The sequence below is a fragment of the Alexandromys fortis genome, unplaced genomic scaffold (genome assembly GCF_014885135.2).
Source record: "Alexandromys fortis isolate MF-2015 unplaced genomic scaffold, M_Fortis_MF-2015_v1.1 scaffold_93, whole genome shotgun sequence".
NCBI classification, from domain to species: domain Eukaryota; kingdom Metazoa; phylum Chordata; class Mammalia; order Rodentia; family Cricetidae; genus Alexandromys; species Alexandromys fortis.
In genome coordinates this window covers 6,807,133-6,832,305 of record NW_026067970.1, presented here as the reverse complement: position 1 = coordinate 6,832,305, position 25,173 = coordinate 6,807,133, and the positions used below count along the sequence as shown (strand labels likewise).

General features: G+C 44.3%; 1 protein-coding gene across 2 annotated transcripts; it reads right to left on the bottom strand.

Annotated features, from left to right (window-relative positions):
- Positions 1-3,253: 3,253 nt before the first annotated feature.
- Positions 3,254-13,597, bottom strand: Ppp1r17 (protein phosphatase 1 regulatory subunit 17). 2 transcript variants are annotated; one of them, XM_050155524.1, is made up of 4 exons: positions 13,504-13,597; positions 9,720-9,872; positions 8,404-8,556; positions 3,254-3,333 (listed from the first exon to the last, which is right to left on the bottom strand). In XM_050155524.1, the coding sequence occupies exons 1-4, from the start codon at positions 13,595-13,597 to the stop codon at positions 3,254-3,256; spliced, it is 480 nt and encodes a 159-aa protein (XP_050011481.1). The 2 variants fall into 2 exon arrangements, with proteins under 2 accessions (XP_050011481.1, XP_050011482.1); XM_050155525.1 differs by lacking the exon at positions 9,720-9,872 and having other exon boundaries at positions 13,504-13,585.
- Between the last annotated feature and the right edge of the window lie 11,576 nt (positions 13,598-25,173).

Below are 25,173 nucleotides of genomic sequence, written 5' to 3'. Positions count from 1 at the left end.
GTAAGTTGGCATCTTGGAAATTCCAAGGCCAAGCTTGTTTTCAACAACATGTAAGTTCTCTGAATGCTATTTAAGTCTGTCTGTATTGGAAGAAAGACCCCAATCGGTGCTTTTGAAAGAGACCTAACTCTCATTTGTGGTGTGTCCTTATCTCAATGACCTTGGGTCCTTAGAAGATGCCTTCAAAGAGAAGACCTGTGCTCAGTCTTCTGGCTTGACTTAGGGGTTCAAAATCATGTTCAGAACACCCACAAAGATGATAGATTGAAGGAGAGCCCAGGGATCTAGGAGCCCAAAAGCTCTCATGAATATCACTTTCACACTCATGTCTTACAGTGGCATGGAAGATTCACTCACAGGCAATGACAAAGTTCCCACTAACCCCATCGGGTGACCAGCCTGTTAGTGGGCAAAAATAACTGCTTTATGAACTTATTTTCACAACCACGAGCTAATGCAGTCTCTTCCTCTTTAAAGAAGGCAACTTGGGCACCACAGGCTGGGGAAAGAAAACTGACCAAATTGCAATTAAAAGAAAACCCTACTCTCATTCTTCACAATCCTGTCTCACCCTACAGCACCGGTCTTGACTCTCCCAGTAATAATTCGGCATTAGCAGCTGGCTGTGTGACCCCAGCCAATAACTACTAACAGCTATCTGGACAGTCCTTTTAAGGGAGAGCTAATTCTTACATGTGATGTGTCTTCCTCTCCGTGAGCTCGGGTTCAGTGACAATGCCTTCAGAAAGAATGAATGGCCAGTGGCTTCTTCAATTTGAACCTGCTTTCTGGATGGCGCTTGAAACCCATTGCTAGCAGCCCCATCATTTGCTTGTAGGGAATGTACAGTATATAGAGAACTATCCACAAACCTCGCCCGACCTGCTATCCCAAAAGGGGATAAGGGGCTTGAGGGAGGTATGACTTCCTCCCACAGCATCCAGCTTTGGCTGCACTTTTACTGGCTTTGCTGCTTCTCACAGAGCCTGGGACTTTGTCACAAGGGCCAGATTCCCCTGAAAAGAAGACAGACAGTGCTGTGACGGCTGCACAGGTAGCAGGGTTCTCCCCGCTTGAGATCCTTCAGATACACAGAATCCTTCTTCAATCCTGCTCCCAGCTCAACACTAAGGCAACTGGAGTTTGTCCACGGAAAGGCTTTGTCCCTGCTCAAATCCTCCCAACCTACAGTTGGTGGACATTTTAGCTTACAAAACCCCTGCTCTACACCTCAATTCTCAAAATACAAAGAGAGTAACATAAGGACCATCATCCTTATTTTCAAACTCAGAGCTCCAGGGATTTGCTTCGTGTCACTCAACTGGGACTGGAATCTGAGGCCCGTGCTTTAAGAACAGGCAGTTTCTCCCCACTAGAAATGGTGGGTGCTTTCCCAAGCTTCTAGGAGTCATGAAGCACACGCTGCAGGCACTACTGCAGGTGTATTCCACGTTCAAACAGAAAATCTAATAAGGCAAGAGTGCATCTGTGTTTTCTCAGTGAGAAACCTGCAAATCATTCTGTTGTTGGTGCACCAATGCAGCTCTTCACATGCCTGGAATTGCTTTGGACTGCTTTAACACTCTGCAGTGGCCCTTTTCATCCTTTGTGCTTCAATCGGCAATGTGGTCACAGTTTTATGCTCCTTTCCCCAAACTGGGATTGCTTGGATCAAAAAGACAAGAAGTCCCTGTGAATAGGTTGTATATAATTACTAACTTATTTTACTAGGGCTCTGAACTCCCAGAAAAAGGTTAAAGTCGTAAAGGTTTAGACTTCGCTTATCATGAAGCCAATGGGTCAGTAGCTAGGGTGGGACAGAACTCTGAAAAGGGTGTATGCATGCCTTCTAGCATTGTGTACAGAACTCAGTGGTCATAGGGTTGGCACATTTTAGTTAGAGCCCAGCCTGCCTAGTCTGTCAACTCTCCAAACATCTTCTCAAGAGAAAATAAAACCTAGAATTCCATATAGATTTTCAGGATTTTATTCTTAAATATTAACAGCTAATTCAAGGACTTCAAAAATTGTTATGGGCCAAACAAAAACACAAACTAACCAAATCCAAACCATGCAAGGTTTGTTACTGTTCATTTCTCAACCGTTGTTATTTATAATTCTAAACAAGTGGAGTATTAGGAGAGATGTTCCAGGACACAGGGATGTGTGCAGCAGCATCTTTATTTCTGAAATGTCTTGTATCTTTTACATCTTTGTAAGGGGAACAGAAAGACAGAAAGAATAACAGCTAGAACTCAAGTATATACAGAACCGTCCCATGCTCCCCTTGGGTCTGAGCACTGGATCGTCTGCTTTTCTTCCATCTAATACTCTTCACTTTCCCTTGTTGGCTTTCTGGTGAATGAAGTCTGTATGCAAAGCTCCCTACAGGCATGCAGAGATTGCCTGCTGCAGAGGAGCTCAATGCACACCCGGGTTCACTAGACAACACTGCCTCCTATACAAGAAAGTGTACTGGAACCTCAATAAGTCAGATGCTGAAAATATCAGAACAAACTTCAACTGGCCTTAAATTTTTAAAAATAAATTCTTTACAGTCACTGATATTTATTTACGAGCCATTATTAATAACATAATTCACAGTTGTCAAAACAACGAACATAGTTAAGAGCTCTCATTTTTAACAATAAAATTAAATATAAGACCTTCTACATAGACCAGTGCTCTCTGCCTCTGACATCTTCAGCTATTGCATGGTGGACTGGATCCTCCCCCTTGAACCTTTATGGCATTAATAATGAAGGTCTTCAGAATGGGACCAGAGTTGGACTCACAATGTAGAAAAGAAGAATGAAAAACCACTTCATCAGAACATTCCATGAGCTAGAGACCAAATGCTCTCACCAATCTAATTGGCTGCAGTGGCCTTGCTGGACTTCCACATGGGTGTGGCTGATGCTCACTTGGACTCTGCCCATCCTCTCAACCAGGAGGAAAGGGCCCCTTTTCATCTGTGCTCTTCGCCTGCAGACACTGAACTCTCTTAGTTTGGAGAAGTATACTTCTTACTGAATGGAGATAGTAGAGGTTCAAGAAGTGGGTCTGGAAAGCAGCTCGGGAGGAAAGATGAGGTGACTGGCAGTTTGACCAGTAGGTCTCCTGGGGAAGGGGCATCTAGATCTCAGAGTCAGACTAGGACAAAATGGGAGCAGAGACAAATCTATTTTTTCCCTCTAGGTCACATAGGGAATGGATCTAACCTATTTCCACGCAATCTCGGGGGAAGGTGTCTTTAAATAGCTAGCTTGTCACCGTCCTTCTCGTCATCTTCCATGATCACTCTGGGGCTCTCATCTCCAAGCAGAGTCAAACCTGCGAAACAAAATGTAGACCTGCAATTCAGAATGTCCAATTGATGTCTCAGACAGCCCTGGAGCTCCAAGACTGCTCTCAAAGGCATAGTGACCCAGAAATGCTTCTGTGTGGAGGAGGGAACCAAAAGGCCTTATTTGACCATCGTAGAGGTGCTTAAGAAGACACTATTCTGGATGCAAGGGGAAACAGAGGCCTAGGCCACCGTTGTGCAGTGCATGGGGATAGAAGACACAGGGATTTATGACCTACGGTTTGGGGCTTTAGTTCAGCCACTTTTGAATCTAAACTGGGCAAGGGTGTGTTGTATTGTCTAAATGTTCTGTTCTCATATTCATTACAAAGAAGCATCATATTAATTAATAATATATTTGTAACATGCCTATCAAAAAGTTTCTCTGTGGGTCAGTGAGATGGCTCAGGGAATAAAGGTACTTGCCACCAGCTCTGACAGTCCGAGTCTGACCACCAAGTCCCGAGCAATAAGAGAGACCTACTTCCTCTAAGTTGCCCTCTGACCTCAACGGGTCCAGTGGAGAACTTGTGCTGCTTGCCACCCCCAACCCATAAATACATATTACAAAAAATTTAAAGCCACATCTATGATCAGCTATGTGGACCCTTTGCTGTTTTCCATTATATTTTTTCCACCATTTGCTAGTTTATATCTCCTTTGAAAGGAGTAGTAAGCCTTATGAAGTTAAACCTAAAAGCACCAGAGAAAGTGTTGATCTCTGAATGCCTGCTTCCAGCATCAGTCCTTGGATGACAGAGTCCACATGCATCAGAGCAAAGGGAAGAAACTAGAGGACAGTGCGTTTCCATACATGGTATGGCCATACCTTCAGCAATTCTTTATTTGGAAATAGAATTAAAATATTAGATGAATTGTCACGTAGACAAAATATAAAGTTAAGCTGTTCTTCCAAAGATTCCCTGGCCTGTGAAATTCAAAAGATTTAATTTCTTTTTTTCTTATCTTTCTTTCTTTCTCTTTTTCTTTTTGGAGTATAATTTTTCAGGACTGATGATTTCAGAAAAGACCAACAAAGAAGACTTGGGTGGTCCTCCCCATTCAGTGGCAGTTAGGGCCATTTTAAGAGATGACAAATGAACCCGGGCCAAGACCAGTAGTTTGGTAATTTCTGTCATTTTCCTCTAGTCCCCAGCCACGTTCCCCAACCACAGCCCTGCACAGCCTGCTTTCACCCTTCCAGTCTACACAGTGCTTCCCAGTGATCTGACCTTGGGGAGAGGAGCTGGGCTCTGTGTGGGGCCTTTCCACAGCATTGGCTTCCATTCAACAGCAACAAATTGATGAGAACTCTGTGCGGTTCTTAATGACTATTCACTTGATTTAACTTTTTGTTTATATTTTTAACCAGTTAGCTAGTATTTATTGGAGGAGAAAAACAATTTTAAGTCTGGTTAAAGCTAAAGCATTTGCATAAATCACTTAAAAACACACTTGGAGAATTTTCTCTCATAACAGTGACATACAGTAAAATGTTTTATTTAGAATTAAAGCTAGTATGGCAGGAGCATGTAGAATTAGCTATGTTGATGGACTTTGGGTAATTTAAAATTTGCAAAAATACATTTAAATTCCTATGTTCAGCAGCTTTCTACTTACTTTGGATATCCTTGAAATGTAGGTCTAGAAGACCTGGGCCAGAAGGTGGGAAGAAGGATTTGGGTCAGCAAGAATAGCAACAACATGCTAAATGGTAAAGGCTGGCTCTTCCTGAAGTGGACCAACCTGCCCACAGAGGCAGAGGACATAATCGCATGTGCTAAATGAGCTGTCATTTTTATATCAACACATAAAACATTGGTTGAAATATTTTATAAGGGAAAGATATGGGATGTATTATATTTGGGCTCTTAACAGGGCTCCCAGTTGCATGGGAGGTCGGGAGGTGGTGGAGTCATCAGGATGCAAGCCTATTAGAAGGAAGTGAGGTCTCTGGGGACATACCCTCAAAGGGCATTGGCACCCCACCCTCGCCCCTGTCCTTCTCTTTTCTTTCCAAGCCACTACAAGGTGAAGGGCTTTGCTCCACCATACACCTAACTTCGTGATGTTCTTTCCTGCCTCAGGTTCAAGGGCAAAAAAGCCAAGCAACTGTGGACTAAAGCATTGAAAATCTGAGTCAGGTAAAACCTTCCTCTCCTTAAGTTGGCTTTCTCGGGCATTTTATAGTGTCAGAAGGATGACTAGTACCAGAGCTCAACAGAGTCTTGGCTCTCAGGGTGTCCTGTTCAGAGAATCCATACAGGAATGGACATGTGTTACCACTGCTTCTTTGGTCCTTGCTACTTCGAGGATTTGAGGACAGCCCAGTTTGGGAAATACTGTGTGATGTGTCTTCCTCCTGGTTTCTGTTCTCCTAAGAAGCCAGAGCTGTGTCCCTGAAGGGAGGGAGACACTAAAACCAGAGCTCTTTCCTTGGTCATCAGGCACCACTGAGGAGCTGACTCAACCCACCCGAGTCTCAGTTTATCCAGTTGGGAAAAATACTTTGCTTTTCCTCTAGGGCTCTATGTTGCAGGAGAGACTTGGGCCTTTGATCCCCTTTTCCTTGTAATTTTTCATGTGTGTGTATACATACATGCTTTGCAATTACATATATGCATAGAGGCAAGAACTTTATATCAGGCATCTTTTATAATCACTCTCCACTTTATATACTAAACCTGAAACACAACAATTCAGCCAGTTTAGCTAGCCAGCTTGCCTTTGACGCCCCTCATCTCTACTTCCTGAGACCTGGGCATCCAGGCAGGCTTCCATGACCCCACCTAGATGGAAAGCTGGGATCTGGAGATCTAGACTCAGGTCCTACACTTCACCCACTGGCCCATCCCCCAGCACAGACCCACATTCTTTAATGTTCTAAGAATACCCCATGAACCTCTACTGAAAATCAGTGTGCACTGCAGGAAACCTTGAGCAACATCCAACTTCCCAGCAATCCTCCACAGCCACCACCTAGCACCAGACTCAGACATAGTGAGATCTAGCAACCTTCATTTCCTTTCTTTCTGTATAGAGCAGAATTTAGAGTTTAGGGAACTTGGTTCTTTGTAAGACGTTAGTGTGTTGGGCCAAGGTCTCTAGTCCTAGGTCTTTGTGCGGTGCCCAGCATGCTGTTTCTGAGCAGGATCTTACCTAGACAGCATCCAAACTTAGTCATCTACATTAAGTATATTCTCCACAAACTTCAAGGTGCCCTGACAAGGAGACACCTGTTCTCATAAACCAAACTCAGGGAATCTTTCCCCAGAATAGACTTGTTCCATCTTCAAAGGAGATTCTACTCTTTCCTTTATACAAATGCCCTGTTTAGATTTCTGACCTCCAACTGTCTGACTGGTGTTCAATATTTCCTGCTTCATTGTCTTTATTTTGTTTGGCTCTTCCTGCTACCAGTGTAGACTAAAGTACTTCCTCTCTTAAGCAGTGCTTGGTACCTGTTTCTGACCACTCACAACCAGTGCTCCCTGCCATGCAGTTTTCACGATGGATCTCTGGCAACTGTGGGCCAAGCTTGGACCTGACAGGGAAGCAGTAGGCGGTCTATCCAGGCAGTTGGACTTGTCAGATACTGCTCATTAACCTAAGGGAGTGAGATGGTTAGCACGGGATTTCTAAGGCATAATGAATCCTTGTCCAGTTTTTGCTTGCCAAGGGTTAATGAGAGATGTCTCGACGGTGTGTTTGCCTGTGAGTTGCTCTCAATACCCTTATTGGAACCAGCATGAGTCTTTCTGAATACCTGCCAAAGGCTTCATCCTTTTCAGCTTAACAAGCATTGCGGTTACTGCCAATTCTGTGCACACTCACAGACTCCAGAAATAAAGAACAGCAGCAGCTACAGCCAGAAAAGCCAGGACTGGACAGCTATGTCTGCCCCTGAAGGTGCTTACAGCAGACTGACTCAAAAAATTTCACAAGGTCTTCAGAGCCTTTGTATACACAGCACCTTGGAGACATTACAGTCCTTGATTGGCACTTCTGACTCAGTAGGAAGGCTGGTCTTTGGGCTACAGATAGGATGTAGGTAGCATCCATTCTCATGGGATTATAACTCAGTATTTAGAAGGGAAGGCATCAGCAGGCTTGCACGAAGATGTAAGATTTTATATTCAATAGAATTTTCCTTCCTCGTCTCTCTGGTGCATTCCCTTCCTAGCTGGACTCCTCACTTTATTTGCCTCGGCAGGTATCAGACGATCTGTTGGCTATGTGATTATGGGCTTTCCTCTGGTGCTGATTCCCAGAAACTAAGTACTACCAGACGAACTCACAGGAAAAGATTGAAACTAGTGTGAGTCTAGACTGCTGAGTATTCTAAACTTCCCACACTATCAATACATGGGAATTATCTAAGGAGGTTGCATCTACTTAGAGGTCAGAACAGCTAATTTCCAAAGCTGTGTGAGCTGAGTGAACGAGCAAGCAAGAAGGCAAGCAAGAGAGTCAGAATCTAATCAAGAGTGCACTAGCTTCATTCCCCACTCACTCCCCAATGTGTGTGTGTGTTTGTGTGTGTGCATGCACACGTGTGTGTGCATGTGTGTGTGTGCGTGCACGTGTGCTTGTGTGATCTGACAGATATTAAGATATCTATCTACATTTGAGCATCTTCTCCCTCACTTCCTCCATCTCTGTCTCCTGCCTTGAAAATTTGTCCACAGAGTTGAGGAAATCATCCATCAGTCCTAACATGCCCGATCCGCATAAGGTGGAGAAGCAGTAATTTCATGTCTTCTCAAGGTCCCACTGACATTTCTGTTCCCCTGGCTCAGGGAATTTGACCAGGAAAGCTGAAGCAGGAATTATTTTTGAGTCTCCTCCACCCGCAAGTTGTCCCCGGGGAACTGCCCATGAAGGAAAACCTGGAAGGCAGCAGTAAGTGCACTCCTCCCTGGGGGCACCTGAGTGCAGAGCAGCTTGCTGGGCCAGGACACAGGCCATGCCCCTCGCACCTCCAGATGGTGAGGCTCTTCCAATCTGCTCCCACCACTCCTGTGAATGTTCTGTAACAGATTTTTTTTTTTATTTACCTGCAACAAAGGGAGGCATATGCAGGGCAGGTGTGTCTTTTCTCCTTGGCCTCTTCTGTTCCATGTCGGCGTTGTGAAGGGCTGGGCCTGTTTTGCCCTTTGGAACTCTCTCTGGAACATCGTATCTTTTAATTAAGTGTTCTGGAATCACACCTGCATGGTTAGAGGAGCAGAAAGAGGAACAGGGTCAAGTGGATGGCTTCTAATGCTGAAGGGGTGTGCATCAGTACCTAGCAGGCTGGTACCTGGAGAAGGAACACAATGTAGCTATTCAAAGAAAAAGAAGTTTCCTAAAAGTCAATGAGAATGGTTTTTATTACTGTGTGTTTTAATGCCTGGTGTTATCTTCCCTGAGGAACTTGATATTGCTGCCACTGTCACCAGTCTCAGGAAAGAGAGGCAGAGGAATGCCTCTGACCTGCCACAGCTGATGCAGAGGTGGAAGCAATCTTTCACACCTAGGAGGGGTCATATCTCTGTCCTGCAAAGTTGTGGTTCATGCACATTCATCCCTATATTTTAATCATCTCTCCACCTTCGCTGGCATTCACCCAGGGGCCTCCTCTGTCGTGTAGGAGAGACGCTGGGTAGTGGTGATTCTCCATCACGTTTCTGCACTAGCTCCTCCTATGAACGTTTCCACAATTACTCCTCAGACACAGCTTTGTGCTTTTGACCTAAGAACTTCCGTTATAATGTTACTGCTGCAAATCTCACCCAGGTAAGTACTGTTTGTTTAGTGTCCCTTAAAACATGTTGTGAGTAGAAAGGATACAAAGTAAATGGCCAAAAATAAAGGAGACAGGAAGGAAAAGGCATAAAACTGCTGGAGAGGAGTGAGCCTACCAAAAGACACACTAAAATGGTGCAGTGGAAATGTTAATTGTCACTTTGTTTTTCTGGACCTGGTGCTCATTCCAGCCTCCTCCATGATAAGCTGATACCTGGGACTGGGAGGGACCCATCTCACGTGGTCCTCCTTATCCATCTTCCATCCTGATTCCACCCATGTCTACTGGATATAGGTGTTCACTGCAACTTTGGGAGCTTATGGAGACCTTATTCTTTGTGTGTTGATGACGTCACATCTCATGAGCCTGTGGCCTTGAAATTCTAAAACTCAGGACACCTTCTTGTCACCAACCTCTATTGCTACTGGGAGAAAACTTCTTCTTTGTGGTCTTCATATGCTACTCTACAATGTCAATAGGATTACAGAATTTAACCCACATGTTTAAAGAGATGGGGATCTTGGAGATGGGTGCGCCCTGTCGGCCGGTTCTTGCAGCCGTGCAGAGCGGTATCATGCCCCTTACCTGGTAGGAAAGGTGGGATGTGCAGTGCAGGTGTGTCTTTCCTTCTGGGTTTCTTCTGCTCTGACTCAACATTCAGAGTGGCCTGTGCATTCTTCCCCTTCCTTTGCTTCTTTTTGAGGTCACAGTCCTTAATGAACTGGTCTGAAAGGTCATCTGGTTTCAAAGAGGAAAAGGAGTAACACAAGTAAGTCTTGGGCCACAAATGGGGGGTCCTTAACCACGTGAGATGTTAGGGATAGTGGCTATTTGGTCTGAAAAAGAAAAGTGTTTATTTTTATCTAGTCAATGGAAGAATTGAATAAACGTGCAAGTTTTTGTATATAGACCAGAAAATTAGAAGTCAGTAAAGGTTAAAAAGTCTTTACCATAAAAAAAAATAAGCTGGGCGGTAGTGACACCCACGTTTAATCCCAGCATTCGGGAGGCAGAGGCAAGCAGATCTCTGTGAGTTTGAGGCTAGCCTGGTCTACAAGAGCTAGTTCCAGGACAGGCTCCAAAGCTACAGAGGAACCCTGTCTCAAAAAAAAAATGTTTAATGTTTAGTTTTATTTTGTATTTGTGGATGGTTTGTCTGAATATATGTCTGTGCATGCAGAGTCTGCATAAGCCAGAAGGGGGCATCAGGATACTTTGGAACTGGAGTTATAGATGGTTGTAAACTGTTATATGTAGCTGGGACCTGTATACTTAACCACTGAGCCATCTCTCCAGTCCCCTGGTAAAACTTTAAATTAAGAGAAATCAGGAAAGTCATCAAGGCAAGGGCAAGCAGAAAAATATGGCCATGGCTGCCAGAATAGGCTTGAGCTGAATTTCTGCAGGAAAGTAGGTTCATTGTTCACAATGTCTTTTGGTCAAGAATCCCTTTCCTTAAAGGCCCACAAGCCATGGACAACAGAGGCTCCCTGGATCTTGGAACACTTCACTCGGATGGAGAATGAATCTCTTGCTTGCCTTACCTCTGAGGACTGCCTAGGGCTCTTGAAAAGCCCCACTCAGGCTTCATCATCTACAGGACTTTGTCTGCCCTGTGTCTTTATAATGTTGTCTGTGCCTCCTCTTTATAATGTTGTTTCCTGTCTGATCTCTTTACCTTTCACAGTCCCCTTGGCTAGACCCTTTCCAGCCCAGCTTCTGTGTTACATTATCAGAGGCTCTCAACGGTGATGACTCCAGACCAATCACTAGGCTCTTGGAAGTCTTGTCGTGGCTACATCTTAAACCAAACGTTGTTGTCTGCTCTGCTCACTTATGTATCACTCTACCATTGTTCAAGCCCTGATCCACTGCTCTGAAATGACTCATCTCCTGCAATCTTCTGCTCCAGACAGTCCTCAAGGAGAGGAAGATCTCAGCCTTTTCGGAGTTTTGTTCTTAATTGCGTCTCTCTCCAACACATGGGCTTGAAATGGAAGTTGTACTAATCTGAGTTCACATCCTTTATCTCATTTGTTGATTCTAAGAACATGGGAATTAATTTCTAGGCGTGTCGATATTATCTCCACTGCTAAAGTGAGGATGATGCTAAATCCGTATGCGTGAGTTTTGCATCGGACACATGTCGCCTGTTCAGTACCCCATCTACTGTGCTGTTGCTCAGCCCAAGCTTCCAGCAGATCAGGAGGAAGCTCCAGCATTGTCAGTCTTTCCTTGTTAACCCCGGCCCTGACTAGCCTTTCTCACCTTCTGAATATTGGTAGCATTTTTTCTCAGGTAATATTTTAAAGAATGATATCACTATTGTTTTTGCTATGATTTTGTGTTTTTTAAAATCATTTCAGCAGCCTTAAATACATATTTATTCAATATGTGCTCGAATGAATAAACTCAGATGAACTTATTGTATAGAGCTTTTCTAGACAATTGAATGAAGCTACAAAACAAAGAACCCGCACGTTTTCTCTAAAAGCTCCTAACCCTGACCTGATACAGTCTGGGTATTTCTAGAAAGACAAAAGAATATGGGGAATTGTGTAGTTAACACAACCTTTCAGCATGTCCCCACCCACCTCCTCTCCTCTCTTTCCCCTTTGTTTGCCCTCCTTTCTTTTACTCCCCTCAACCCACCCCAGAATTCTCTGTGTAATACAGGCTGGCCTTGAGCTTATGATATTTTTGCTTTGCCCTCCTAAGTGTTGGGGTTACAGGTGTGTATGGCTATACCCTGCTCCCACTTTCCTTTCCTTCTTTATGTGTTTCCTTGGGAAAATGTTCAGATAAGCTTCTTTAAAATGTTGAAGATTGAATATGTGAACATTTCACTTGATTTTTATGAGTCCAGGTGGACCCAGTGTCACTTGTTATTCTATTCAGACAACATTTCTTAACCTCCTAGAATCTGTCAGGCCATTTATTAGATTCTAGGGATAAAATGGTAAGATTGTTACTGTCTTTGACTAGCTTACGTGTACTGGAAAGGTCTTTCCTCGTCCATATGTTTGAGGAAGTTATACTAGAAATAGTAGCCATACACCTTTGTGCTTGAATACAACCATTACTATAAATAAATAGAACAAAGACCAGATGGCATGGTCCCCTTTGGTGACACTGAACGGTAAGCTTTCCCTTTACCTGGAAGACTTTGATGATATTACCAACAGTCTTGATCTAATAACACATATCAAGGCTATCCTCTGTGAGGGCCCTGGATTGTGTGACGTTCACATGCATATGAAAAGGAGGTGTGGGAAGATTTTACTGACTGGGTGCAGCTCTCCATGCCTACTGCTCAACATTCATTCCTGAACAAATTATCTCATTTAATCCCCACATTAAGCCTACAGTCATTCTATCCAGTTGGCAGCTGCGGCCAGGTTATTGATAAGGATCAAGCTAGGCTCTTGGAGCTATTTCTCAGCTATATAGTCTATCTGGTTGACACTGTCATTCTTCAAAGTTGTTACCACAGTGTTTTTTCCTTTTCCCTGTGTTATACACACTATAGGTATCGATTGAATGATGTTGTTCAGGATGGGTGCTGCCCTGCTGTGAGGTCTCTGGGGGAATAGTTTGCAAATGAATCTGCCAGGGGTGAGCTGCCATCCAAACCCAAGGTGCCTAGTATGAAAAGCAAGACATTTGTTTTAATTTTGGCTTTCATTTCAATTGTGTTTTTCCTTATTTTTGGAGGAATTCTGAACATAAAATATCTTGAAGGCAATCGAGGAGAGGGGAGCTGAGACGAGTCATAACCAGACGAGGCATTAACAAAGGCTATGAATATGCAAAAGGCCCATCCATCAAAAGTCTGAGTGTCTCATTTTTAGAAATGGGTAGAGGCAGAAATGTCTCTGGTGTTTTCATTACAAAGGTTATGCAAAAAGTCAGTTCTGGAAAGGAAACAGATTGACAATAAAGCAAAAAGGGCTATTTAAAATTCTGTCTTGATAGGCAAAGAGAGATATTTGAAATATTTTATTGGCGCTGCACATGGGGTTTAAGTGTGCTGGAAAATACTGGAAACAAGCTATATTGCCATATTCCATTTATTGCCTCAAAAACGCTCTGCCCGGGATTGTCACATCCAAAACACAGGACAATGCTTCTCTGCCTCTCACTGTCTCTCTCTAATGAGAATGAACTTCCCCCCAGTACTTCGGCTAATATTTACACTGTGGACCCCACAGACACGTGGCTATTTGCCTGTCCATCTGGTGTAGGCTGCCACCAGAAGGCACAGGCGATCAGGTTTCAGGGGGGCCCTTCTCGCTGACTTGCCTGAAGGCAGGATGGCCAAGAACCCTTTCCTGACTTATAGGACAGGCATTCCCAAAGGAGCGTTTACCTGAGAGGCTGCAGTGAGGATCGAACTTGTCCAGTATGTCTTCTGAAAGCTCCAGAGGTGGAACTGGCTCAGTGGACACCATCTCAGTGGACATCCTCAGTGGGGTGGGAGAGGGAGAGAGAGAGAGAGTCCTTTCCAGCACTGGAGAAATTAAAGGCCATAATAAGCACGTAAGTACGCCTTCTGTTCATTCATTCACTCATTCATTCAATAAACAGATTAAATGCTGAGTGATTATTATTGTAGGAGCCAGCTCAATCCTATTTTTTCAAGTCTGCTTCTTAGAGTTAATTGCTAAATTTGAAATGTAAACCAAATCAAATGAAACACACACACACCTAGACACACACAAAGTCTCTCTCCCTATGAGAACACTTGCTGTATATCAAATGTTCATTGTTTGTCTACTTAAGGGTTGCAGAATCGAATCAAGTTCAAATTAGAAATGAGTTGGGCTAAGGAGTTAAAGAAAACATCAGCCACACAGCGTGTGCATTTTCTGTGCTGAGTTCCATAGCGTATGATTGTACCCATATAACAGATGAGGAACAGGAGCACACCAGCTCACAGTTAATTTAGTCATCACTCGTCTTAGTTAAGCTTAGATCAAAATCTAGTTCCTATAAATTTTAGGCACTTTAGCCTCTTAAAAATATGGCAAATCCTCTGAACCCAGAGTAGACAAAGGCTCCTGGGTAACTTATAAAATAACCCATCTCCCTCCTCATGCAGTCCACCAGGGCAGCAGGAACTCAGAGAGGGAAAGCCTGTTCTCTGTGAATATTTCTATTTGATTCCTAGGGATTCCCAAGATTAAAGCCAGTCTCTTCCTGTCCCCAGATTCCTGCCTTTCCTGGAACACAAACCCGTGGACTTTCCCTGGGACCAGTTACAGGCTCATTCAGGAGGAGTGAAATTCTGCATTGATAACGTGTCAAGTCTGGACGAGAAATGCATTAGCTGAGGTTTCAAGAACGTCTTCATTAGGGCCTGTTTCTCGTGTTCCCGTCGGATAATTTATTGCTGGTGTTCGGAATAACAACGGTAGAGTCAGGGGGAGAAATGAACACGGTTAAAAGGAGTGAGCTGATCTTCTTCTCATGAGAGTCCAGAGCCTGTAACGCGCAGAAGAACCACAGATCATTCACAATGACAGTTGGAGCCCAGGCTGAATTAACTCCTTCGCCTTTGAAGACTAAGCTGATGTTCACTGGGAAGGCTGAGGGATTCTCCCCCACGAGCTGAGGTCACTGCCTAGCAGATGGGCCATTAGCTGATCACTTGAGCCCGGCTTTTAGTGTCACTCCTAGTAGACTGTGAGTGACTTCAGCAGAAATCAATTCAGACCATTGTTCTTAGTGTCTGGGCAGAGACTGCCAACTCCCCGGACCCACAAGGAAGTGTGTTGTAACGTTTTCTAGGCTGTCCCCTTGTGCTGGTATTTTTAGAAGGGAATTGTTACCCAGGAAGAGTGGGCTCTATGCTGAGGGCTCCAGGAAATGTGACAGACTCGACGATGTGGTTATGTTTAATGAAACCTCTTCCTTTCTGAATTGTCACAGGTGTGCCGATAACCACCCCTCGGTGATCTGCTGAGCGGAGCCATCCTCAGAACAAACTTAAGTTGAGAGAGTTTAGACTGACCGACCATTACTCATGCACTCTCAAGCAGAATCACTGCAGAGACTCAGGCCTGTACCATACACACTTGTCAGACATGTCTGCGATACCCTCCGCCTCCTCTCCAACTGAAACAAATTGCTCCTTGTACTGGGTATTCATTTCCTTTGAGGCCAGCAGTTGGTGATTTACTCTGCACTTGACATGATGCACAGGGAAGGTAGCATTGGCTCCCTTGCCTGCTGCCTGTAATTTTGGGAGTTTCTGGGGAACCAATTATTTTTCTACAAATCTAAATGATTGGTCCTCTTGGTCCTTGGACTCCAACCCCAATACTAAGGCCTTCAGAGGCTTTTAAATCCTGCAGACTTGAAGTAATAATATTCTCCCTATAGGGTTCCTGTGAAGGTGGGTTGGATTATCTAGTCTTCAACACATAGGGTATTTTCTATAGATAGCGACTCTTCAGCACATAGAGAGTATTTTCTATACATAGTGATTCTTATGTACCACTTTCTATGACAGTTGATGGGATGCATAACTGAAAAACCCAAAGAAACAATAGACACTTTCACTTTCATGTAGGTGTTGAGTTGGGGTCCATCGGGAGTGGACCACTAAAGGAAGGGTCTACCCATGGCTGGTGATCCAGGGTATCAGAGAACCCTGGACAGGCTAGGCCAGCCAATAGCTCCTCACAAATCCAACAAGGGCTCCTCTCAAAGACAACTCAGGTTGCTTTGTCTAGAGAGGAAGCAATTCTATTTTAAACTGGTGTGACTGAAATCCAGCTGGGGCAGACTACTGTTTGCTAGATAGCGGGGGCTAGGGGACCATTATCAGATCTGGGATTTGATGTTACAACAGTATCAACAGTATCAGAGATAGTTGGCAGAGGAATATAAGACACTTTAATCTTGGATGATGTCATTAAGACTGTCCTGTCAGGAAATTCAAAGGAACTGAAAACTTTCTAAGAAGGATGGGGGAATATCTGATTCGGGGTTGTCTCATTGTTGGAGGTCACTTATCGCAGCCTGTTGAGTGTTGGATGAAATAAACCCAGCTCCCTGCCTGCTCTCCACTCCCATTCTCAGAGGAAAGGAAGCTCCCTGTTGTGATAAGATGCAGGTGTGTCTCATGTCTGCTTCCCACACTGCCCAAGCATTCCACCACCCCCCCACCTTCAGCTCCATCCCTGTCCCAAACAGGTTGTCACGGAGGACTCTGCACTTGACATGATGCACAGGGAAGGTAGCATTGGCTCCCTGGCCTGCTGCCTGTAATTTTGGGAGTTTCTGGGGAACCAATTATTTTTCTACAAATCTAAATGATTGGTCCTCTTGGTCCTTAGACTCCAACCCCAATACTAAGGCCTTCAGAGGTGCTTTTTCATAGAGATATTACACTAGGGTGTTCCATTTTCAGTCAAGTGATTTGAGACTCTTGTGCCATTTCTTGTCTCCTGCTGCCTCAGCACGGCCTCTGAATTCTCAGGTTCACTCAGTGCTGAGTGGCAGGATAGGCCCTCCCACCCTCACCTGAGGCCAAATGTTCTGTGGAAACCAGGGCATTTTCATTACATAAGGTTCCCAGAAGGGCCTTGGGGAGCCCCAGCAATCTCGTGCATTCTTTCTACAGCCAAGTGCAAGGATCTGGATTAAAGGGTGCAAGGACAGACTCCACGGAGATGCATATCCCTTCAGGTCAAGTTCTGCGGCTAAATGAGTCTGTGGGGGAACTAGGGAACAGCAGCGCCATCCTTTGTCCTTCCTGATTGTCAATTTTCAGATGTCTCAGCGAATACAAGACTGATTATCTGAGGTGTGTTCTTGTTGGTTATTGGAAAGAACGTGGGTGGCCCATGGGAAGTATGTGCTAGACCAAAAGACGTAACTTCTCTTTCTTGGGGAGATTTCCAGGAGACCATGCCCTAAAATCTTTCTTCATTCTTGCTCTTTTCCTAAGGAACCTAGTGTTTCTTTTTACTGGGATACCTGCAAACACAAATCTCACTGGGAGAGAAGACCCATAAACAGTCCTCACACTACACAGCCGGTGCTGATGACACCAGTCTCTCAAACTTCTGAGACTAGAATCAGAGGGCCGAGGAGCTAGGCACTGGGGAGCAAATCTCCTTATGTTGCAGAAGATCCAGAGGACCAGTGTGCGCCAGGATAGCTCTGAAAACTCAGATGCACACTTTACTGTGGCTAGTCTCCACTCCCCCAGGCTACTTTTGAGGGGACAGTTGTGCTGCCTCTGCAGCTCAGCTTGAAGTCACAAGCTGACCCGGGTATTTTGTTCCTTAAGAGTGTAAGGATGTCTATTATAATCCACAGGCAGAAAAATGACCAGAGGTGACACACTGTGAGGCAGGCAGTTCTAAGCAGAAACCAAGTCTTGGTTATTTTCTTCACTTTCTAGCTGGGCTGCGAGGTGTTATTATGCTAAGTTAGCCTTCACACCTGTGCACTTGTTCCTCATCAAGAGGCCAAAAAGTGGTAGGTTTTACATCTGAAACTGGGCATGCCAAATGCTGTTTGCTAGGGCTGCTGAGAGTGCCAGCGCCCAGCCAGAAGCCGGGCACACACTGATCCTTCTGTGAGTGAATGCCTTCTATGCTCACTTAGTCCCTGGGATTATAATACCTAAATATAAATTACTCGAAATTGTCTTATCAATCTCGCCCTAGTTCTGGCCTTTCTAAAGCTGCTAATTCACTTCCAAAGTCACAAACCAAAGGCAGAACACCCCTTTCTTTCCAGGCCTCAGGATCAACACAAGCAAGTCTCAGAAGTGGGTGGGTACGCATTTATTATATTACATTATATTAGCCATATAATATTCTAGAGGGCATCCCCGAACAATTAGGTTTAGCTTGACTTGATGTAATAAAAGCTTCGGAAACATTATATCCACAGTCCAGCGTAAATCTGGTTAGCCTTCCCTCTGACCTTGCACAGTTCTTATCCTTGTCAACCTCTTCTATCTGAGGTCTGAACTCTGGCCCCAGACCACATATGCAAAGGGAATGTCTTCATGTGGAAGGACCTAAGACCGCACGCAGTCTTTCTTCCTCAAGGAGACTGTGCTGTAAAGTAGGATGTGAGGAGGAACCGAGACAAGCACCCTTTGCCCTGATAGGCAAGGCCACGCCATTCTCAGCTCCAAACTGCACAGAAGGTCCCTTTCGGGAGGATGCAGACTGTCAGAGAACTCAGTACCCTCACAGCCCCCCCCCCAAAAAAAAACTGGTATGACAATTGTGACTTTGTCTGGCCCACGGAGCCCCTGCTTAGCCTAAACACTCTGCTTTGTCCCAGCAAGCCCAAGGAAGCAGTAAGATACTGGAAGCTTGCTTTTTTTTTTTTTTTTCATCACGGAAGTTTCTGGGGTAAAAATTTGAAGCACTTACCAATCAGTGCAGGTGCTTAGCGGAGACGGCAGAGGCTAGAGTCCTGTGCTTCTCACCCGGCTGGGCTCTTACTCCTCACTGGCTGCTGCTGCCCTGCTCCAGCTCCTCTTATCTAGGGACCAGCTGCTGTGGTTGCCATGGGGATGTTCTGTTTCTCAGGCACCGGGGCCAGGGGGATGGAGAGGGAATGATAACTAACTTGGTCACTCCTGCTCTCTGCAGCAACGATTGCGTGTTATAAACAACAGCACACGGAGGGAGTCTATGCTGAGTTCTTAGGAATCTACACAAGCCGGGGAATCCTCCTAACAATTCGGCAGCAGGTTTAAAATCCTTCCTTCAGGGGTGAGATTGCCTGGCATTGCGAAAGTGGAAACTGAGGCACAGAGGTTAGCAGCTTGCCATTGAGGGGCAAGTGGGTGTCAGTTGAGTCCAGAGCACAGTGTCACAATGAGGAAAGGGCTAATGGTGGTGTCACTCACTAACATTTACAGATGGTTATCACTTGCAAATCCCGCTAGCCCTACAGCCTTAGTAATCCTCATCCTAACAGCAGAGTGAAACAGAGAGGTCAGACCATCACCACGAGTTTATCAAAGCTTTACAGATCTGCTCAGGACACCGAGTCTCCTAGCTCTCAGGACTCCATCACCCTTAGAAGACAGACCTGAAAGTGCTCTTGCCACTACCAAACAGCAAGGGGAGGGTTCAAATCCAGCAATGGATGCTAAGTCCCTGTTCCTGGTCACTCTATCCTACTACTTAGCAAAGAACATTTCAAAAAGCTCAAAGCAAAAGAGAGAAGTCTCTGACCATACAAGAAGCCAAACAAAACAAAACAACAACAACAAAACCTTCCATTCTTTTAAAGGAATCAAACAAGATGTTTCCAAAAAAAAAAAAAAAAAAAAAAAAAAAAAAAACACATGTAGACCCAAGTAAGACAAGCTTGTAGACAAGCTTGGGCCCAAGTAAGCCTACAGTAAGACACGCTGGCCTGTGAAGAGTACAGCTCTATATTCTGGGTCAGCTCAAATACTAGGTCAATATTTCTTTAAAAAACAAAACAAAACAAAAAGAAAGGTTCCCGTGAAAAGATGGAAGTCTTTAATCCCAGCACTCAGCTGCAGAGGCAGATGGCTCTCTCTGAGTTCAAGGCCAGCCTGGACTCACTTTAGAGTGAGTTCCAGGACAGCTAGGGCTACACAGTGAAAACTTGTCTTCAAAACCAAATAAAGCAAGCAAACAAACAAAACAAAACAAAAAAGAGGCTCCCAAAGGATCACTTGGGAGGGAAGGTCCTCAGTCCTCACCTGGAGGGACAGTGACTGGAAATAGCCCCCTGCTTCCAGCTGCCTAACGCCTCACCAACAGCCTTGGTGGCCGCTCCATTAGCAGAGTCTTCATTCCAGACCTAACTGGAGAGGATTACTTTCTTCCAAAATGCTGAAGTTTTCACCTCAAGTATCTTTTTGAGGTAACTGTAAATTAGCACACAACCTCAGGAAATAATTCAGGAGCAACCTCCGTAATCCCCAGGCAGCACCCGCAATGGAAGCACCTTGAGGAACTAGAGCCGTGTCAGAGCTACCACAAGTGTTGACATCATCATACTCAGGACACTTGTGACGTCACATGGCTCCCTCATCAGGCATGTGTCTAGGGGGACCCAATCTCTTACCACCACCCTGTTCCGTGTTTCTGTGAATTTGTCTTCACAGCACTGTGAGAAGCATGGAGTCCTGCAGGAGAAGGCTTTGGCATGGCCTTTCTCTTTCTGCGTATTCTCTGAAGGTTCATCACTGCCTGCACCAGTAACTCCTTCCATTTTATTCTGGAGTAATATTCTGGGGTACCAGTGTGCGTAAGCACTCACCTTCTGAAGAACAACTGGGTTGTCCCCAATGCTTGGCTATTACAGATGATGGTGCTCTGAGCATTTGTATAGAGGTTTTTGTGTGAACAAAAATCTCTTGTTTCTCTTGGGTAGGTGCCCAGAAGTGCAATTTCTGGCAATCAAATGTTTAATGTTATGATACCATACAGCAGCTGTACCGTTTCCCAGCCACACTAGCGGAGTGTGAATACCCGGGTCTCTTATCTTCAGTACTCTTCTGTATTGGCACAACTTCCTAGGCACTATGCTCATGATGATGTGATAACTCACTGTGATTTTGATTTGCATCTAACAGTCCTATGATATCAAACTTTTTTTATGTGCTCATTTGTCACATATAAATTTTCCATGAGAAATGTCTCACTGCTTCTTTACTCATTTTCTAATTGGATTGTGGTTTTTTATTGTTGGATTTTCAAAATTCTTTACATATTCTAGATACTAGTCCTTAATTAGATATTTAACTAGCAAGTATTTGCTCCTATTTTGTGCTTATCTTTTTAAACTCTTAGTTGAGACCCTCACAAAGGAAAGGTTTTTAAAAGTTTAGACTCAAATTTATCACTAAAATGCATGGGTTACTGAGATTTTACTGAGACTCCTCAGAAATGAAATACTATTGTAAGACATTCTAGCCTATGGAGGTTTTATAAACTTCTTAGTCATTTAATTCGCCACAGTTCAAAGGGATTATCTTCAAAGCATATGGATTCCTACATCTTTTTGCATAGGCACATGCTCTCCCAAGTTCAGGATGCTGCTGCTGTGGCCTCCCCCATGTTCTTGCACACATTCAACACACCTTCCAATTGATCATGTCCCTCCCCCAGGCTCAGCATAGACGAAAATTGCAACTGAGATGGCAGATGGTAATGCAGATGTATGCCTTGGAGAGCTTTAAATAACAACCACACGTGCACTGGTGAAATCACCGACCCATGGCCCTAGGCCCCAGAGTAAGCGCAAGAGGTTACAGTGTCTGCAGAATTATCTGCAGTGTGCAAACGCCTCAAGGAAATGGCCGAGGCTTCTGCTTTCTTGTTGCTGGATAACCAATGCTAACTGATCTTGAAATAAACACATTTTCATTTTTGTTATAAATATTGACTCTTTATGAATGAGATTGATCTTAGAAATACACAGTTCCAAACTATGTATTTCAGTTAATAACTTCAAATATTTATTTCAAATAATAACTTCAGATACGGGCTTTTCAAATATTTACTGTTCAAAATCAATCTACCAGAGCTTCTATGTGGATGGCTGGTGATAGGGTGAAAGAGAGAGAGAGAGAGAGAGACACACAGAGAGAGAGAGAGACAGAGACAGAGAGAGACAGAGAGAGAGAGAGACAGAGAGAGAGAGACAGACAGACAGAGAGAGAGAGAGATCCCAGAAATCCTGGGGGTATCTTGCTTGTCTGCATCCACCTCCAAAGGAGGGAGTTGTCTGCCTCGTATCAATGCCTTCTGGTAAACAGGGGTCTGTGCCTTTGCTTTGGACACATCCTCCTTGAATACACTTTGGCTCCTGATAATGGGGGGGGGGGCATTTGAATTAAGAACAAGAAAATCTGGTATCTAACGAATTCCTTGCAATAAAAACACATGATTTACTAAATCTTTAAAAACGTCTTTCCTTTCAGTTAGGGTTGTTGTGAAGAACCAATGGAGGCAGAGCCTTTGTCTGCCGCACTAATTTCCCCTCACTGGTGACATTGTGTCCCACCAGTGCAGGTCCTGGTGCAGGTCCTCGTATCTGAAGGGGGACATTGCTATCAGCCCAACTGCCTCCTCCTTTCGGTTTCCCACTATGTCTTTTGCACGTGGTGCATCAAGTTCTATGCTTTTATCAGTCAGACAGGCTTATGGATGCGCCAGTACAGTGTGGGATCCGGTGTCCCTCCTGCTGGTCTTTTAGGGGTACAGCACCTCTATCATCCCTCACCCCCCATAGCAGTCTGCGCAGCCTCTGATCTGTCCTCTGCTGCACACTTCACCAAATGTGCCCTGACCTGATTACGTTTTATGAAGTTTTCGCTCCATTACCTCACTATTTTCTCGTGTGTGCTCCTCACACCCCATGATGTACAAGCTTTCACATCCGGTTACAAGCATAAAACCTGTCTTGAGACAAAGGTCCTGGCCAAGACACATAGCTACTAGGAGCAAGAGGGTGGCTATAGAAACCAGGTAGGTATCTCTTCTCCAGAGTTCGTGTCATCCTATGTCTCCCTCTATGATGAGAATGACACTTCCTGTGTGTCACACGCCTGTGGTCTCCTCGTGCTCCTGCTCTTTCGCTCCCATACATTGTAGAAAGGAATCTAGCCCATCGTTGGTTCATTCACAAAAACACGCTCTCAAAGCTACACAATCTGGCATCTGTATAAAAGAGTGTTCACTGCTCAGGAGAGCAGCAGCTTTCCCTCCATCGCTAACCCAAAGATGTGCTTGAGTATCCATTCTGTCACAGCTTCCCAGGTGTGCAATCGATAGAGGTACTAAAGATAAGATGCGTGCTGACCATGCACTGACCAGTGCAGCCCCATTCAAGTCGTGAGGGGTATCCTGGCCACTGCTGACCTTCACAACACCCGAGAAAGTGTAGGGCTGGGGGGAATGATTTTTTTTTCACTTTTTTCTCAATGTACTATTATAATTCCCAAGTGTAACTTGTCCAGAATTTGAGAAAGCATTACTACGGAGGCAATGCAAGAAAGGAAACAAATCCAATCCCTACTGTGTGCCAGCACCTATCAAATGTTTCGTAAGTGTTCTTTCAGGCTGCCTTGTTGGAGGAAACCGGAGAGGGGATTGATGTCAGCCGGCAGATGGTGAGAGCGGCAAGCACAGCACATGGCTTCTGCGGGCTTCTGATGCAGAGGGAGTGAGTACATATATTCTCCCAAAGGGCACATAGACTTTTTAGGCATCTACAATGCACTTGAAAGCTTTTTTGTGCACAGAGAAGGAGCATTTAGAAATGCGGGATGGCCGCGCTTGCACTGTGCTATCAAATATTACTAATTAATCTCATGACCTCCCTATGAACACAAGGAAAAGTGTTTAGTAAGATTTTCACAATGCAGATAAAAACCTTTTTAAATTTTAAGAGTTTTGCCTCTTTGGTTTCAATTGTATGAAAACTGACACCCAATGTGGGGATGTGTAAAAGCAAATTCTAAGCCCAACATGTATTTTCAATGGCAGCTATAACTTTTGCACTTGGTTTGAAGAAAAGTGTGCGTCTCCTCTCGCCACACTCACAAAGCCCAGGGAAGCTCTCATGCACTTGCTGGTGAGAAGGTCAGTGCCCCAGGTGTTGGCAAGGGTCTGTGTGGCAAGCTTTGATGTGCACGCTGGCCAGGCCATGATGACTTGGACATGCCACATATGTGCAGCCCATGTGTGTTGGTCTGCAGGTGTTGGGGAAACTTCCCAAGCTTTTTTAGAAAGGAATTGTATACCTTTCCATCCAATTGTGTATTCTTTGGGCTTTGGCACAGAGAAGAGATCATCTCCGTCTGTGTGTCCAGACAGATTCTTCCTAGATTCCCACTGCCAGGCAAGGAAACTGCAGTGATACCAATAGCCTTCAAGGGCAGTTTTGAGCATTTCCATGAACCAGGCTCACCTGGGCTGGTTCTATGTTATCTACAGGGTGGAGCATTACCTCCCTAGCAGTTTCCTCCCTGGTATATGTATGTCATATATGAGATACCTGGCAAGACAGCAGAAGGCTTTAGGTCAGAGAGAATTGAACTCTCATGCCATCTCTTCAATTTATTCCATGTTGATCACAGACAATTCAATCTCTGAAATCTCATTCTCCACCTAGAAAAGCAGTCCAGTCCACTTATTTACAGAGCTGCATGAATATTAAGTGAGCTGATGCCATCAATGTCTCGGATACGATGGTTGATCCATCATGGGCGTCTAAAAATACTCACTCTCCTTTTGTTTAGCCTACTCTTTTACTGTAGCAGGACCATTAAAGACAGAAATCCAAAACTCAAGTTCATTTCTGTTCCAATGAGATTCTCCTGGATCAGCTTAGACAAACTCTACACTTAGATATGCTTAGAACTCTGAAAACCATTTACAAGAACAACTTGTTGAGATTATAACGTCATGCCTGAAAGGTCTGTTCATTCCAATAAAAGGTGTAAAGGGGCTTCTGCTAATCTTCGGAATGTAGAAAACTACAAGATTTTAGGAATTAGGTTTTTGAACCTACTGTAGAGAAGATGATGCAAAGAGGTCTAGTGATCTAAATTTAATAAACTAGTTCCTGTTAAGACAGAAGGGAATCATGACTGCCTTTAATAGTATCAGAGGAAGAAGCAGGAATTCATTGTAGATGGGAATAAAGAGATTCCTCAATGGTGGGATAAGAGCTGGAGACATGGCTGAGAACTCTGAGGACCCATGGCCAAATAGAATCCTACTTCTTCCCCAATACCAGGTAAATCAGAAAGGTCTGGGACTTACTGAGCCTTCTATAAAGTAAATGCAGTGGCACACCTAAGGTTGCTTTGAGGGCAGGGGAGTCAAGGTAGTCCCAGGGGAAACAGAAAATTAGTTACTCCTACTTAGCTTTTTCCAGTGTAAATTCCATGAAGACTATAATAATAAATGCAAGAAATATAATTACCCACTACAAGTACTAAAAGATACAGGTGAGTATTTCATGCCCTTAAATATGAAAAACAATAAAGAAAAGGTCATGAAAA

Excerpts from the sequence above, each read along its gene's own strand:
- Ppp1r17 (XM_050155524.1), bottom strand. The coding sequence starts at position 13,597 with ATGTCCACTGAGATGGTGTCCACTGAGCCAGTTCCACCTCTGGAGCTT. Across the intron at positions 9,873-13,503 it reads TCCTCACTGCAGCCTCTCAG|ATGACCTTTCAGACCAGTTC; the intron begins GTAAACGCTCCT and ends CTTTGAAACCAG. Across the intron at positions 8,557-9,719 it reads CATCCCACCTTTCCTACCAG|GTGTGATTCCAGAACACTTA; the intron begins GTAAGGGGCATG and ends CTAACCATGCAG.